Source organism: Conger conger, chromosome 1 (assembly GCF_963514075.1).
Source record: "Conger conger chromosome 1, fConCon1.1, whole genome shotgun sequence".
Lineage (NCBI taxonomy): Eukaryota > Metazoa > Chordata > Actinopteri > Anguilliformes > Congridae > Conger > Conger conger.
In genome coordinates this window covers 45,557,550-45,574,599 of record NC_083760.1, presented here as the reverse complement: position 1 = coordinate 45,574,599, position 17,050 = coordinate 45,557,550, and the positions used below count along the sequence as shown (strand labels likewise).

The window sequence follows — 17,050 nt, the reverse complement described above, 5'->3', positions numbered from 1 at the left end:
AACAAAGGAATTGGCCCTGCTGTTGGAGGGAACTGTATCTAATTGATGTCATCCTTGAAACATGCTCTGAATATCCATTTTAATTGGCATATAGAACTATGTAATCCTGTCCACATCACTACCACAAAATGGAAGCCAAATTCTTCAGAATCAAGATGATACTTCCGTTACTGTATGTCAAATAAGTAGGTTGGCCATTATCTCTTGTTTTATTGAGTCGTGTTAAAGAACTGAACCATGAAATACTGTGCATGGGATGTAGGAATCAATTTTACATTCAATGAAGGTAAAATCTGAAGGGATCTTGGTTTTCAGGAAATGGAGATCAAAGCAAGACGCTTGGGACATGACATGCTTTATCAATGTTTCATTTGATTCCTACACTTTAATAGATTGTAAAACAATGAAAACTACTGATATCCCTTGTTATTTCCAGGAACCCGATTCAAGGCCCTAGTTCCGATTCAAGGCCCTAGTGTTGGCATTTCAGGCTGCTAAGGGGACTGTCCCACCTTACATACAATCCCTGATCACTCCCTACTCCCCAGCTAGACCACTCCGGTCTGCCAGCTCTGGTCGCCTTATGGTTCCCTCTCTATGTGCACCCGGCGGTCGAGCTGCACGTTCACGCCTGTTTTCCGTTCTGGTTCCTCAGTGGTGGAATGACTTGCCTAGCACTGTCAGGACAGCAGAATCCCTCCCCCTATTTCGACGCAGACTCAAAACACACCTTTCAAACTCTACCTTAGTCCTCCCTCCTGATTTCCCCCGCCCCCCCCCTTTCTGATACCCCTATCCTTGTCTAACCCCCCAAAAAAAGAAAAAGAAATTGCACTTATGATGACGACTACATGTCTAAAACAGCATTCCATGTGTATTTTCCTAGTTCTGGATGTGATGCTTTGACTTGTGGTAGAACCTATGCACTTGTAAATCGCTTTGGATTAAAACGTCTGCCAAATGACAAAAATGTAAATGTAAAAATGTAAATGACTATTTTAATAATTCTTCAGTACAGGAAGACATTTCATGCCCCATGCAAAGACATACATGAAATACTATTTCATTGCATCACACTGAATACTCAAATCAAAATACTAAATGTAAGAACAGTATTTTTACACAGGCCGTCACTACTATCCATCAATCAACTTATTTAAATCATCCACACCAGATATTAAAATAATTGGACCACATTGGGTCACCAAAAATGTGGAAATAAGAAATAAACTCTCAGAAACAGATATCCTAAATGTAAGAAAATAAAAAATGTAACTATTGCGGGAATAAAGGCAATGCATAACAAGCACCGCTGTGCAAAGCTGTACATTCCCTTGTTATCCTTATCGGCATTACCAAGGCGCCTCAGATGTTCCGATTGAATAAACTAGATCAGTTATTAAGTTAATAGGGGAATGAAATCCTGTGTAATCAACACAAATTCGAACAATATCGTACACTCTAATCTCGGGTTCATGACATTTAACCTAAACGGACTACTTTTCAGTGGTAGTAAATGTAATCGATATAGCTACCAGCAATCAGATCATCCACACATACCTCATTTGTCAAGCATTCTTTTTCTATGTTATTATCCCATGCAGTTGGAAAACGCCGGAAGAACAACATAACTTCCATTAAACAAGCAGCCTAAGATGAAGGTGTATGAGTAAACAATGCACCATTACAGGCATTACAGCCAACCTCCTGCCTTGTCTGCACTCCGCAATGTCTGGCCAAGAGAATGTTTATTGAACATATGCAACACGGTATCCAAATTCGTTTTCGCACAGCGGTCTACTCTGACGCCACTTTTAACACACGGGGAGATAACGTAGTTGGCACCAGATAGTAGACCTATGTAATCGGTGCATCATACAGTAGCCTAATTATATGTTGCATAGGCTACTAGGAAACGAAATTTCCAGGAAATTCTAACACACCAAAAGTCTGATATCAAGGAAGGCAAGCGAAATAAACGTTTTGTACAGTTAACCGCCCATGATATTTAATAAGAATCTGTCTGCAAATGTTTAATCTCTGATATGTTGACGAAATGTGTTGAACAGGTGACGAAAATAGAGTAGGAGTGCATGTGCAGAGGAAAATCGAATGGGAGTTCAGACATCATTCAGTGGTGTTTTCTTTACGAATGAGAAAGATCATACAGGCTGCAGTACCAATATTCACGACGAAATCGAGTGGATATGATGTGCACAGCACTTAAAGCTTACTAACCTTACTGAGCAGCGAAGGCTAGATGAAATAGGGCGTATCACAGGATAGGGATCATTCGTTTCCAAAACAACATGGTTTAAGCAAAACCGAATCTTGTATTTTAGTCTTTTCCGTAGCTATCCAACACAGACATGTAAAATGTCGAACATTCATTACATCGCAATAACATTACATTCTGAAATATCTTGAAAAGGCGTCTTAAATTTGATCGGCCTTGCGATGACATCGTAAGCATAACGTTTGTCATTTTGAGCAGCCAAACTGGTAGTTAAGCGTTATGCTTTAACGTTATGACCAAGCTACAATGTACTGGACCCGATGTAGGCTATATAGCCAACACCGATGTAAGCTCCTCTTGCAAGATAAAATATTAAAAGTAACTCGACCCACGCTGTTAGGGCAACAATTCAGTAACACTGTTCCGCACATCTTGTAGCCAATCCGTTTAGAGAAAACGACAAATTTAACAATCATTACGACTTTACCAACCAGCTCAATTGATAATTTCTAATAAATTATTATGATGTTGTTTCGAACGTTAAACATTTAACGTTACACAAGGCGGGTGGGAATCAAGAAAACATGATGCCTGACCTGCTGACAGTTTACTTTCTCGTCTGATATATCAGTAATGGAATTTATTCGTGTCGAAATGAGGCGAAAATCCTAGAACTGACAATACATGTTAAAACGGTGACCTACTTCCGAAGTAGCATGCTCACGATAATATTCATGCGCTATGTTCGCCAGCCCTGCTGCAGCAGCATGTCATTTTCCAGCAAGCCAACGTTAGCAACCGATTGCCAAAAAAAAAAAAAAAAATGAAACTACGTTTAAAACAATGGCATTTCTACAGATACTAATTTTATCGCTATTTATTGACATTATGTAAAGCTTTCGGTTTCAATTACACTGACGAGTTAGCCAGATAATTTAGTAAGCTACATGGCGTTAGCGTACAAGCTATTTAGCAAGTAGCTACTGTAGATAACGTTACCTTCTGAAGAAATGTTTTGCATTCCCCTTGGACGTCGGAATTTCCTCTGCTATGTACAGCGCAGAGCTCATGTCTAGGATTGTTTTTCGATCTACATTTTCGAAGATGATGACTTACTGTATGGATCAAGACCAACAACTTCGAAATAGGACAGAATTGATGGTTTTTAATCAATATTTATGTGAAAGTTCCGTGCTATACTAAAGCATAGAACGCGGCTCCAGTTCTTCTTCCTGATTTGGCTCCAATCGGAGCTAGTCATGTTTTCATAAAAACTTAATAGTAGCCAATTGCAAAGCAGTTGTGTTGCGTTTGACATCGCTGTTGTCCAATCAAAGCAATCCCTTTTACTTTTCCGTCTTTTTAATGCAAGTTATTGAAGAGCTCACCCACCTCCAAAAGCTCTCTACTGTTCTGTGAACTGTCTATTTGCTATCAACTTACAGCGGCAGCATTGCTTGTGCGCATCATCGTGACCACCACTAATTAACAGCCTATTAAAGGAGCCTATAATTTACTGACATGTGTAGTCCAATACATTAGAGCAGAATCGACAACACGTACTTCATCTGACTAGAAAGTAAAACACAGAAAATACTGCAACGAGACAACAGAATAATGATAATATCATGTGGGTGGCGCTGTCACGAAATTAACATTATTTGGGTAAACAAATAGCCTAGGTTTCTAACAGACCATTTCAATGTTAAAATGTTAAAATTAATACACACAATTTTGTCAATGAAGTTTAGGTTACTATTCAACTGAACGTTTAAAGATAATACTTTTTCATATAATTTCATGACTAGATGGGTTTAAAAACTGTTCAACACATTTTTAGTCTATACGTGACATAATTTCATGTACAATTACCATACAGTAACATGCAATCATATATAGTCTCTGAAATGTCCTGTAAAACATCTCAAAATCTCTTAAGAGGTTTACACACCTCCCCTCAGCCACCACCAATGTGTAGCACTTCCCCGGGGAGATACACAGCAGCCATTTTGCACCAGTACACCAACCACATATCAGCTGATTTGGAAAGAGAAATGACTGAGCCTCAGGGCAGTCATGGTACTTATGACCATGAATGCATATATGATACTAAATGGCCTCCTGGCTTAATCAACTGTTCTCTGATCTGGAAGGATAATAACAGTTAGTTTAAGGGAACATCACCCTTAAACTAATATCAGACTGATCTCAAAGTACATTTTGCACCTCTTGTTCTTAGAGAAAGTGGGCCCCATTGGCTTTACCCCAAGCACTGGGTGAATGGTGAAATGGAAAGTCTCCAAACTTTTATATTCCATAGACTCATTTCGTATTTAGTGAAAGATCCAGTATGCACAAACAGGTGTTAATCAAAACAGTGTACAGCCAGTGTCATACTCCCACAAAATTACACAAACGTATAACTAGCACATCAAAAAAAAAAAGCAAAAAACTTTCAAATACAGTATGTCACTTTTACACATACAGTAGCATTACATTCCTCCTTTATTAAGCGAGTCAAGTGTAACCAACTGACTTTATGTCTGACGTCAAAGTTTTGTAGGTACAACAAATACTTCTCAATAATGCTTGTGAATTGAATCTGAATTCCTGAACATCACCAAAAACAAGCGTACATACCTGTCCCTATTTAAATATTGGTAATTTGATCCTGTTGTATTAATAATACATATCATGTATATGAATAATCATATCATATACTTTTTTTTCTCAAATTATTAGCAAGCATTTTTAGTTACATCCAATAAACCCATATGCCATAATCATATTTTGTACCTTAGTTCTTAGCATGTTGACTATTCCTCTTAGGGAAGGTTCACTTTAATACTACAGCCTCTAACTTTACTGCTACCCACAAAAAGCCGCCTTAAACTTAATAACTGGTTGCACCAGTTATTCACTGGTTAATAACTTTAGCCACAAGAATTGCAAGCAAACCCTTCCTATATTTTGATATCACTGCTTTCTGCTTTCTGACAAATTGGAGGGTTTTCTAGCATTAATTGCTCTTCTCAGGTCTTGATACACCACATCTCTACTGGGTTCAAGTAAAGACTTTGATTAGGCTGTTTGGGGTTTCTCTGGGACCCCACTGAACCACAGTGGAAGCCAATATCTCCAAAAGGAGAACACTCTGAACAGGGGTGAATCTTCCAGGAGTGGCCAGCCTGCCAAAATCTCTCCAAGGGTGCAGCAATAACTCATCCAGGAAGTCACTAAAGTTGCCTGAACATCCAAAGAACTACAGGCCTCTCTAGCCTCAGCTAAGGTCTGTGTTCATGATTCTACATTGGGAAAGAGACTGGGTAATCATGGGATTCATGGGCAAGGCAGAAACAACAAAGACAACAAAGCAAAGCAAAAACAATGTTCATCTCACATTTGAAACATTTGGGATAATGTTCTATGGACAGATGAGTCAACAGTGAGACTTTGAGGATGATACAGGTCCCATTATGTCTGGCATAAAGCAAATACTGTACAGCATTTCACAGTAAGAAATCATACCAACACTCAAACATGGTGGTGGTAGTGTGATGTTTTGCGGATGCATTGCTGCCTCGGGACATGGACAACTTGCCATTATTGAAGGAACCATGAATTCTGCTCTGTACCATAGAATTCTTCAGGAGAATGTATGGTCATCTCTCTGTGAGATGAAGCTGAATTATAATTGGGCAAGACAATGACAAAACATAAAAGCAAGTCCACATCTGAATGGCTGAAAATAAACAAAATGAATGTTTTGGAGCAGCTTAGTCAAAGTGCTGACTTGAACGCAATAGAGATGCTGAGTCAGGACCTGAAACCAACAGTTAATGCTAGAAAAGCAACCAATTTGTCTGAATTAAATCAGTTCAGGGAAAAAAATCCTCAGAGTGATGTGAAAGACTTGATACAGTATCTGATTTTCACAGAGGTGATTTGGGTGTTTTTGATTAAATAAATTAAATTGTAATTTTAAAAGTGTTTTGTGTTTACTCAGGTTCAGTTTGTAGAATATTACATTTTAGATAAAGTTCTGAAATCATTCAGTGCAACAAACATGTAATGATAGAGGAAATCAGGAAGGGGACAAATACTTTTTCATTAGACTGTATGTCATTTGCCTGTTGCCATACAACATGCATTAACCCCTTAAGTATCGCCCTTTTCTTGACACAATCTTGAAAATGACATACCCAAAATAGAATGGTCACTGTTCTTTAACCCATTTGAATACAGGCACAATCCTGTATTCCAAGCGACAGAATGACTCTAAATATTGCTAAAAACAAAACAAAGTTACCAAAGCCCAAACACAGTGAAAGTGGAAAAATACTTTTTTTATCCTGAAGAAAAGTCTTTGCCCTTCCCCCCGCTTGTCAGCCTGCCTATACCTCTTCAATTCCTTTCCCCTAGCCGGGCTGTGTGAGGAGCAGAATTTATACTGTAGTTTTGCTCACGGATGGGGGGGAATGTCTATACTTAACAACTGCATTACTGTTACTGGTTAGATAACTTTGTATGTGAGCTGACCGTGTTCTAGAGAGCCTATACAAAATGGAGATCATAGCATTCCTATGCACAAATACTTTTATAGAAGTATGCAACGATTAGTCGACGTCGTTGATGATGTCGAGCATGTAATTTCGTCGATTCGGATATTCATAACCGACGCGTCGTATTGGTTTGAACATGGCGGCAGCAAACCCAGCTGAGAGTGCGGGAGAGAGTTCATCCAAAAAACTCAAGCATCCAAAGTGTGGGAAAACCCAATAATATGGTACTTTGCACGCTGTGCAAAGACGAAACGGCAGATCACAGCAGCATGCATGAATACTTTAAAAGAAAGGATCCAGGAGCTGTGATGCTAGGTTATCTAGCTTGCTATTGTTATGTATATGTAGCTCTGTAACATTGTCAACATTGCTATTCTCATTATGTCATTGAGTGAGTTGTGTTGATTGCATGATTTTAGCTAAATTAACCAAAAACTAGCTAGAGCACTCGTATTAATGTAAACACCACGATAATTGTTGGAATTGGACTGGAATGTTGGTATTGTTATAACGCCAGTTGCACTAATGTTACAAAGCCCTATTTCCATTGCCGAATTCTGACGGCTCCAGCCACTTAATGAGTCACATTCGAAATATAAATAACTAAATAAATATGTTTATTCAACAAATTAGAATTTCAATGTTCCCATGTCCATGTCCAACTTTTACCATCACCCTAATAAACACGTAGCCTAATGAACAAGTAGCCATGTGCACACTACGTAGTGCACAGGCGAACACAAATACAAGCATCTGCAAGTAATCTAATCATATTGCAGCCCCTCCATCGGATCTCATTAATTTTTCTCAGCATGCATCTAAAGGCATAGATAAATTGTATATAATGAAAAACAATGTCATGGTAACTAGTGGGTGTTATATTATTTCAAGAGAATACAGTAGCTATAATGAGTCAATACATTAAAAGCAGTAAGACATCACACTTCAAAAATATGTCAATACATTTTGAAATGTTCAACTGCAAATTGAATCAATGCCATCCCCCCAAGTAAATTAATCATTTAGATTAATCAACTAATCGATTAAAAATAATCAACAGATTAGAATTAGATTAGATTGATTAGAAAATAATCGTTAGTTGCAGCCCTACATATAACAACAATGATAATTCTTCTAGAGAAATTCTAAGTAAACAATGGACATTCTATCAATGTTTATCCGAGATTATGCATTTGGTTTGCTGGACCCTTGCCATGAAAAGGACACTGACATTACCCTATTTCTTGTAGTATGTGGATAATCAAAATTACATGCTTGTTTTGCCACCCACATGTTACAAAATAAAATACTGCTGTTGTTAAAGCAATGGCATCCTAAAAAAAGGTTACATGGATAATACCGTGAGTTTTAACGTTTTCAAACAATATCTCCTGTTACCATAGTGATTCAAAATTGCACAATGAAAAAAGAAATTAATGCAAAAAAGTGGGTGGAGAGGTGAGGCTAGGGGTGTGTCAGTGAAGAGCGAGGAGCGCTTTGATATTTTTGTGCAGCTTATTAATTTTCCAGTCAGGCAGGTCCAAACCATTCGCCCTTTTACCACCCACCTACTCTGCCCAGGTCTAAGATGCAAGACACAACCCAATCTATGGCGTATTGCTAATTACGGGCCTTTAACATGCAATGTACACATGATCAGCCAACTCAAAAGCCAATGAATCGTTTTCATGGATCGTATGCTGTTCAGTTTGTCTTTGATATAAATCCCACAAATGAAAAAAATGCATACATTACTTTTATTGTTCAGTCTTTTTCTTCTTTATAATTCTATTCCTGTATTTATGTTTTTAATTGTTTGTGGCTGTTCTCATTCTAGACTGTGTTCCCTGATGTGCTGTTCTTTTTATTACACCCCTCCATATTGAGAAGAAACAATTGAACAAGTTGAACAATATTTTCATTTTAATTACCTGACAGTAGCTAGTTAAAATGCATTTATAAACTGTGTGGTGATGGGCGGCACGGATGGTGCAGTGGGTAGCACTGCCAGCGCACAGCAAGGAGGTCCTGGGTTTGAATCCCGGTCGGCTGGGGCCTCTCTGAGTGGAGTTAAGATGCATGTTCTCCCCGTGTCGCGTGGGTTTCATCTGGGTGCTCCAGTTTCCTCCCACAGTCCAAAGACATGCAGGTTAGGCCGACTGAAGAGTCTAAATTGCCCATGGGTATGAGTGTGTGCTTGAATGGTGTGTGTGCCCTGCGATGGACTGGCGACCTGTCCAGGGTGTATTCATGCCTTTCGCCTAATGTATGCTGGGATAGGCTCCAGCCCCCCTGCAACCCTGTCAGGATAAGCGGGTTAAGATAATGCATAGATGGAATAAAACATATGAAGACATAACTACCATTTTTGTTAAACAAGCAAAAACATCACACCTACCATTATATTATGCGTGGGTTCATACTGACATAATTAAGCAGTCTGATGTATCTTACGGTTAAGAGAACTAAACTGCAGTGTTTCCAAATGCAGTGTTGTGCCAGTACTGTATGTGCATGTTACATGCATTAAGTTTACATGCATTTAGTTATCTCCTCCCAAGCTAAATTAACATCACCATGGTTGTGCTCACTATAAGAGACCAATAAACAACAAGCCATTATAATTTTTTTTTGTCTGGAGGGAAGTTCAAACATCTGTGCCATTCCCCTCTTTGCTTTGCTTTGTTCAATTTAGTAAGCCATGCCGTTGTTGTGAATGAATTATTTAACTGCACGTTATACTACATATTTTTATTTTTATTTAGCAACAGCTCATGCTAAGCCATTACTGCGGTAAATGGGATCATGGCATTGCTACACGATCTTCCCTGGTTTCATTTGATTTAGAAAAACTTAAAGATACTGTTGTCAGTATTTCTTAGTTATAGAATAGCATGTTTAAACTATTTAGCAACAGGTTTAATGGGGAATTAAAACATAATGCTAAATAAAATGTGTTTTATTTCAATTCTGACCCCACGCCATTGACTGTGCCAATGCGCCATGCGAGTGTGATTCTGGATAGTAGGGCCCTGTGTGCTAAATGAGTACCTCCAATCAGCCGATGCACACACACAGGCACACACACAAACACATGCACTCCCCTGTAAAGACTGAAACATTATGTACTGCCCATCGTATCATTGTCACTCTGTCACAGTAGCACATTTGGTTCAGGAAATGCCTGTGATACTTCCTGGTAACTCAGAATTGTGCTGCCCCTGATACTACTGCCCTGTCATGAGGTGAAAGAACTTCACTGTTCAGCCAGAATGTGCAGCACACAACTTCCCTGTGTGACTGACCTCTGGCCTGGACTCTCTCTGAACCATGAGATGGCAATTAAGTTATAAATTGCTCCTGACTTTCCAGAGGAAGCAAAGGTAGAACTTAGTTGGTCACTATTTTGCCTCAAAGTTTTTGGAACAAAAAGTAAACTACAGGTCATAATCTTATGTCCAAAATGTAATGAATTACATGACTGGAATAAAATATACAGTCCCTTCCAAAAGTTTTGGAACAGCAAGGTCAATTCCTTTGCTATACACTGAAGACAATTGAGTTAGATGTCAAAAGATGTACATGAGGTGACAGATCTGAGCTTTTAGTTCCTGGTATTTTATATCTAGATTTGTTAAACAAACTTAGAACATATCAAATTTTTTATGAGACCACCCAATTTATAGGCGAGCGAAAGCATTGGACCATGTGACTGATGGCCAAAGGAGAGAGAAGGGATCTGCTCAAACATACAAGGTCATCTGTGAAACACGGTGGAGGAAGTGTCATGGCTCCGGTTTGCATGACTGCTTCTGGAGTGGGCTCACTAATCTTTATTGATGATGTAACTCATGATGGTAGCAGCAGGATGAATTCAGAAGTCGACAAACATTCTGTCTGCCAACTTAGAGAGAAATGCATTCAAACAAATTAGGAGGAACTTCATCATGCAGCAAGACAATGACCCAAAACACACTGCCAACATGAGAAAGTACTTCATGAGGGAGAAAAAGTGAAAGGTTTTAGACTGGCCAAGTCAACCACCAGACACCAGCACGCATTTCACCTCCTGGAGAGGAGATTGAAGGGAAAACCCCCCGAAACAAACGACAACTGAAAGAGGCTGCAGTAAAAGCCTGGAAAGGCATCACAAAAGAAGAATGCAACCATTTGGTGAGGTTAATGGATCGCAGGCTTGATGCATCAAGCAAGGGTTACACTACCATATACACTCACCGAGCACTTTATTAGGAACATTTTTACTTCATTACACCTACTTATTCATACAACTATCTAATCAGCCAATTGTGTGGCAGCAGTGCAATGCATACAATCATCTAGAAGCTCCAGTTAATGTTCACATCAATCATCAGAATGGGAAAAAATGTGATCTAAGTGAATTTGACCGTGGAATGATTGTTGGTGGCGGACAGGTTGGTTTGAGTATCTCAGAAACTGCTGATCTCCTGGGATTTTCACACACACTAGTCTCTAGAGTTTGCAAAGAATGGTGCAAAAAAAACCCTTGTTAATGAGAGATGTCAGAGGAGAATGGCCAGACTGGTCAAAGCTGACAGGAAGGTGACAGTAAAATAACCACACATCACAACAGTGGTGGAGAAGAGCATCTCTGAACACACAACGCATTATAACTCTAAGTGGATAGGCTACAGCAGTAGAAGTCTCAAAAATAAGTCTAATAAATACCTAATAAAGTGCTTGGTGAGTGTATTAAGTTTTATTTACTTTCATTTACATAAATACTCTCTGTTCCAATACTTTTGCCCACCTAAAAATTGGGTGGTCTGACACCAAGTGTGCTATGTCCTAAGTAGTTTAACACATCTAGGTGTAAATACCAGGAAATAAAAGCTGAAATTCTGAACCTTGTCCTGTGCTTATATTTTTATCGTGTATTGCAAAAACAAAGGAATTGGCCTTGCTGTTCCAGTACTTTTGGAGGGAACTGCATGATCACTCTAGTAGCCCAATCGGTTGTTTTTTCTTGTGGTTGCTGGCTATTACATTCCTAATGCCATTTGAAATGCACTGAAATTGTTTACTTTCAGCTAGAACATTTACAGGAAAAGAAATCCGTAACAGATCAAAAGAAACAATATTTTCATACAAGAATCAGCCCCATTTCACAATAAATACCCAAAGGGTAATTTGATGAGCCAGACAAATTAAAGACCTTTGCCTTTAAAATGGTTAATTGGTTGCTTGAGCATGTGTTTTGAGTGGATTCTTATTAATATTTAATTTTGTCTAAAGGTGTGAAATCGTTCAGTATGACAAATATGGAATAATAACAGGAAATCAGCAAGGGGGCAAATATTTTTCACAGCACTGTATGTAAATATATGTTGATAAATTTGCATTGTGATTGTTGCTAAGAAATGGGAGAGACATAGTTTACTCTCACCAACCAGCGTGGCATCTATGCATATCAAAAGAAAAAGCTCATAAAGAGTATTTCCTGAATACATTAGATAGTGGAAAAAAGGCATCAAACAATGGCACAATCTGGTCACATCATCTTCCTAGCATAAACAGAGGGGTTGTAGAGTGTCTCCTGTTGAATGCTTCACTGAGTCTACTGCTCTTAAGCTGACTGGTTCGCAAAGTTCCAAGCATACTGGTCACGGAACTGTGTCCAACGACTTGCAGTAAAGCCACCATTTGTGGTTTGTTAGATGCATCCTATATACACTGTAGTTTGGTATTGCCAATGATTTCATTGCAGCTCTGCAACACGTCCTGCCTCTCACTAGGTCTTCAAAAACTGGTGGCACTCACGGTAACACACTTTCGGTGTTCAAGTCAGCAGTAGAGGGTTACACCTTTATTTGAACACAGCGATATCTATGGATGACAGTAGGTTACCTCAGATCTGATGCAAGAAGAGAGGAATCACTGGTGCATCTTGTTAGCTGCCGAATGGGATGTTGTCAAAGAGGCAAGAAGCAGGGCACCGTGCCAGGAAAAATGACATGAATTGAAGATGAGTCTTGAAACGCACACTGATCTTGTGGTGTGGCACATAGCGGAAAAGTTCTCCAGAGTAGTTTAAACAGCAGTACCAAGTTCCCATTTACGATACCCATTTTCTTTCAAACCTTTTTACATAATTTGGCCATGTCTGGCCTCAACCAGAAAGACAGAGATTATTTCTCACAGAACTGCAGCAGGTAAACCAGCGCACCAAATACAATGCAGTCCATAAGTATTTAGACATCAGTAAAATTTCTGTTATTTTAGCACTGTACTTCAGAACATTGCATTTGAGATGAAACAATGAATATGTTTATAACATAGTCTACATCGTCTTTTACCAAAAGTAATTGGACAGTTTGCAGTATCTAGTCATGATTCTAGGCTTTCAATTGTCTTTGGAGTCTGTTATTGCCTTTGGAGTCTGTTATTGGCATTTGTCAAAATGACGACCAGATGTGTGCCAATGACGGTCAAGGAAGCTAGAGTGTTGGCAAGAGCAAAGAGGCTAAAAGGAACTGCCCAAGAACACAAGAATGTGTTATAGTTTGGGCTTGTATAGCTGCCAAGGCTCTGGCTCACTTTCATTCATTGATAATGTAACTGCTGATAGCAGCAGCAGAATGAATTCTGAAGTGTTCAGAAGCATCTCATCAGCTCAAGTTAAATCAAATGCCTCCAAACTCAATGATCCTTGGCAATGTACAAGGCAATATACAACTGATGTTGTGCACCAGTGTTCTCTTTCTTCTTATTGATGTTCCAAACCGTTTGTTTTAGTAAGCCTATTGTTTGGCCTATGACTGTTTAAAATATATATATATATATATATATATATATATATATATATATATATATATATATATAATTTATCTGTATTGTTTTTACCTTTACTAAGGAAGTGATTGAATATACCTAACTAATCAGAAACAGCTGAAACACCAACTGTCTAATTACTTTTGGTCCCCTGAAATGGAGCTATGTATAAAAAGGTATGAAATTCCTACACAGATCACCCAATATAAGTGAAGATACCCTCAAATTAAAGGTGAGCACTTCAACTTCAATTCATATCCATTGTTTCATGTTAAATCCAATGTGAGCCATATGAAACATAGTATATTCGGCATTCACGCAAAGGTAGCAATACTCAGAAATTGCACATACAGTGGCTTCATTTACATAAATATTCAGACCCTTTGCTGTGGCAGTACAAATTCTAGTGAGGTGCATCCAGTTAGCTTTAATTACCCTTGAGATGCATATAGAATTTAGAGTCCATCTCTGACAAAATTAATTGATTGGACATAGTTTAGAAAGGCACACATCTGTGTTTATGAAATCGACCATTCACATTGCAGGTCAGGACAAAAACCAAGCCATGAAGTCCAAGCAACTCTCTGTAGACCACCCACAATAAAATTGTGGTGTAGCATAGATCTGGGAAAGATTATAACACCATTTCTAAAGCTTTGTGTGTTCCCAGGACAGGAGCACAGTGGCCTCAATCATTGTGAAATGGAAGACGTTTGGAACCACCAGAGTTGGCTGTCCGGCCAAACTGAGTAACCAGACAAGAAGGGCCTTGGTCAGGGAGGTGACCAGGCACCCAACGTTCACTCTAACAGGGCTTCAGAAGAGATCAAAGAACCTGCCAGATGGATGACCATCTTAGCAGCACTCCATCAATAAGGCCTTTATAGTAGAGTAGTTAGATGAAAGCCATTCTAGACTTTAGAGTTTTCCTAACGGCATTTAAAGAAGAGCACAAGAAAAAAGATTCTCTAGTCTGATGAGAGGAAAACTGAACTCTGGGCAGAACTCCAAACACTAGCTATGTCTGGTGAACACCAGGTACTGGTCATCACCTGGCTAAACCATCCTTACGGTGAAGCATGGTTGTGGCAGAATCATGCTATTGGGATGGTTCTCAGCGACAGGGACAGGGAAATAAGTCTTTGACTGGCCTTGAATGGCCCAGGGGGCTTCTGCTGCTGTAAGTACTGAATTAAGGGTCTGAATACTGAATACTTATATAAATTAGAGATTTAAGTTTTTGAAAACAATAAAGTGTGCAAAAAGTGAAGGGATCTGAATACTTTCTGGAGCAACTGTTATTGAAGGTATTGAAGTGGGAATTTTAAAAAATTACCAGCAACATTAGTGCTGCAGAGGGGAGACACTTCTTGTGTACTTTGTGGGTATTCTCAATAGGGCTGAATGAGTAATCAAATTAAAATTGAGATTTGAACATAGCAATAGGCCACACTTTTGGCTTTTTTACACTCAGTAAAATAAATTGGAAAGATGGAGATGTGTGGTTATTGCAGAGATGTGCTTCATGGACTGGTCATGGACTCTGATGCTGCTGATGCTAACCCATCAGAGATTTCCCCTTTGACTATACATAGAACATGTAAAGCCAGAGGAGATGACAAGGAGAAGTCATTCAATCAGAGTGCTGCTGAAGAGGAGAGTGGGAATGATGCATTGATGCCAAAAACTGTGTTTGCTATTCTAACTTTACTTACATTAGCTATTTTTATACATTAAGTAAAGGCTCACACTACAGCCAGTAGTGCAAATAGGGCTTGAATTGCATTGCAGCCATATGACCATTGCCATGGAATCCCTCCATTTTGTCCTTAAATAGTGCCCCTGGACCATTTGCAGCAAAACATCCTAACAACTGTCAATTCAAAAGAGACAGATTGTAACTGAACATCACAAGTCTATATTGAGTACAAAAAATATGGTTAGCACTGTACCATAAGACGAAGAGAGTGCTATGGTCAGAGGAGAGCAACATTGAACTTTTTGTCCATACACACCATCAGTATGTTTGGCGGCGAAAGAGGAACGGTGGGTCATTGATGTTTTGGGGCCGTTTTGTTGCCAGTAGTCCAGGGGTAGTAGTCAAGATCTGTGGAATAATGAATTCCACAACGTACGAGAAAATCTTGGTGGAAAACCTGGTTGCCTCTGCAAAGAGGCCGAGACTTGGTCATAGGTGGACTTTCCAGCAGGACAATGACTCCAAACAGTCATAAAACTACACACAGAAATGGTGAAGTGAAAATAACTTCCTTGTCCTGCAATGGCCATCTTAGACTTAAACACCATCAAAAACATGTTGTCTGAACTGAAGAGGGCAGGCCCCAGGATATCAGAGAAAAGTTCTGCATGAAGGAATGGTCAAATATCCCACCAAATGTGTTCTCTAACCTTATCACAAATTGTAAGAAAAGACTCATAGCTGTCATCTTTGCCATGAATGCTTGCATAAAGTATTAAACCAGGGTTGGCAATAATTGTGAAACCTGTTTTTTGTGGAAATACATTATTTTTGTTAAAAACTTGGTTGAATCCACACTATCATTAATAAAGCACACTACTTTACAGATTTAGGAAAATAAAGTTAATTTCAATAACAGTATAATTTTTTTTAGTTTACAGTATTTTTATGCATATTTATCGAGGGTGCTAATAATTCTGGAGGCCATATATATATCGTTTTTTTCCACTGAATTACAGCTCAATATTTTCTTATGCTAAACAATCCCTGTACATAGTATATAGTCTTAGGTAATTACTCCATGTGCTTTCTGACAAGCAAACAAACTACATCTATGTATATAAAAATGCAATCATTTATTTCTGTCTTATGGAATTTTGAAAGATATTTTTTATGGTATTTTTTTCAGGTTACGATATCGTAAATCAATCGTTAGAGCTATGCAGCCAATTACATTATATTACATTATTGGCAGTTGGCAGATGCTCTTATCCAGAGCGATGTACAGTTGATTAGACTAAGCAGGAGACAATCCTCCCCTGGAGCAATGCAGGCTTAAGAGCCTTGCTCAATGGCCCCAACAGTTGTGCAGATCTTATTGTGGCTACACCAGGGATCGAACCGCCAACTTTGCGAGTCCCAGTCATGCACCTTAACCACTACACTACAGGCCGCCCTACAAATTATGCTAGTATCCCATCTTTTCATACTTTAAAGGTACAATAGGTATGATTTTTGTGTTAAAACATTGTGACAAGACCATTGAAATCCCTTCCTATCATTGAAATGTCGACTCACCCTTTGCCTGTATTTATAGTCCTTAAACTCGGGTTTCAAAATATGCAGTTGACGGGCCGGCACTCTGTACCAAAACATTGTATCGCTGTACAATAATTCAAGCTCATTGGTTGATAATTGGTTCTAATTGCTACAGCCAATTGTGTTCAATGTTAGCACTTTCAC

General features: G+C 38.9%; 1 protein-coding gene across 4 annotated transcripts in view; it reads right to left on the bottom strand.

Annotated features, from left to right (window-relative positions):
• Positions 1-17,050, bottom strand: part of bahd1 (bromo adjacent homology domain containing 1) — an 84,287-nt gene that overhangs the window by 30,552 nt on the left and 36,685 nt on the right. The window contains exon 1 of one of the 4 annotated variants that reach the window (XM_061253153.1): positions 3,353-3,478. The exons of 2 other annotated variants lie outside the window; for them this stretch is intronic. Coding sequence is in view for 1 of the 2 variants with exons in the window: in XM_061253135.1 (XP_061109119.1) it covers positions 3,236-3,257 (22 nt within the window). In the remaining variant the exon portion in view is untranslated. Of the gene's footprint in view, positions 1-3,235; positions 3,479-17,050 lie in introns of those variants that run through there. One more of the 4 variants, XM_061253135.1, reaches the window with a different exon arrangement.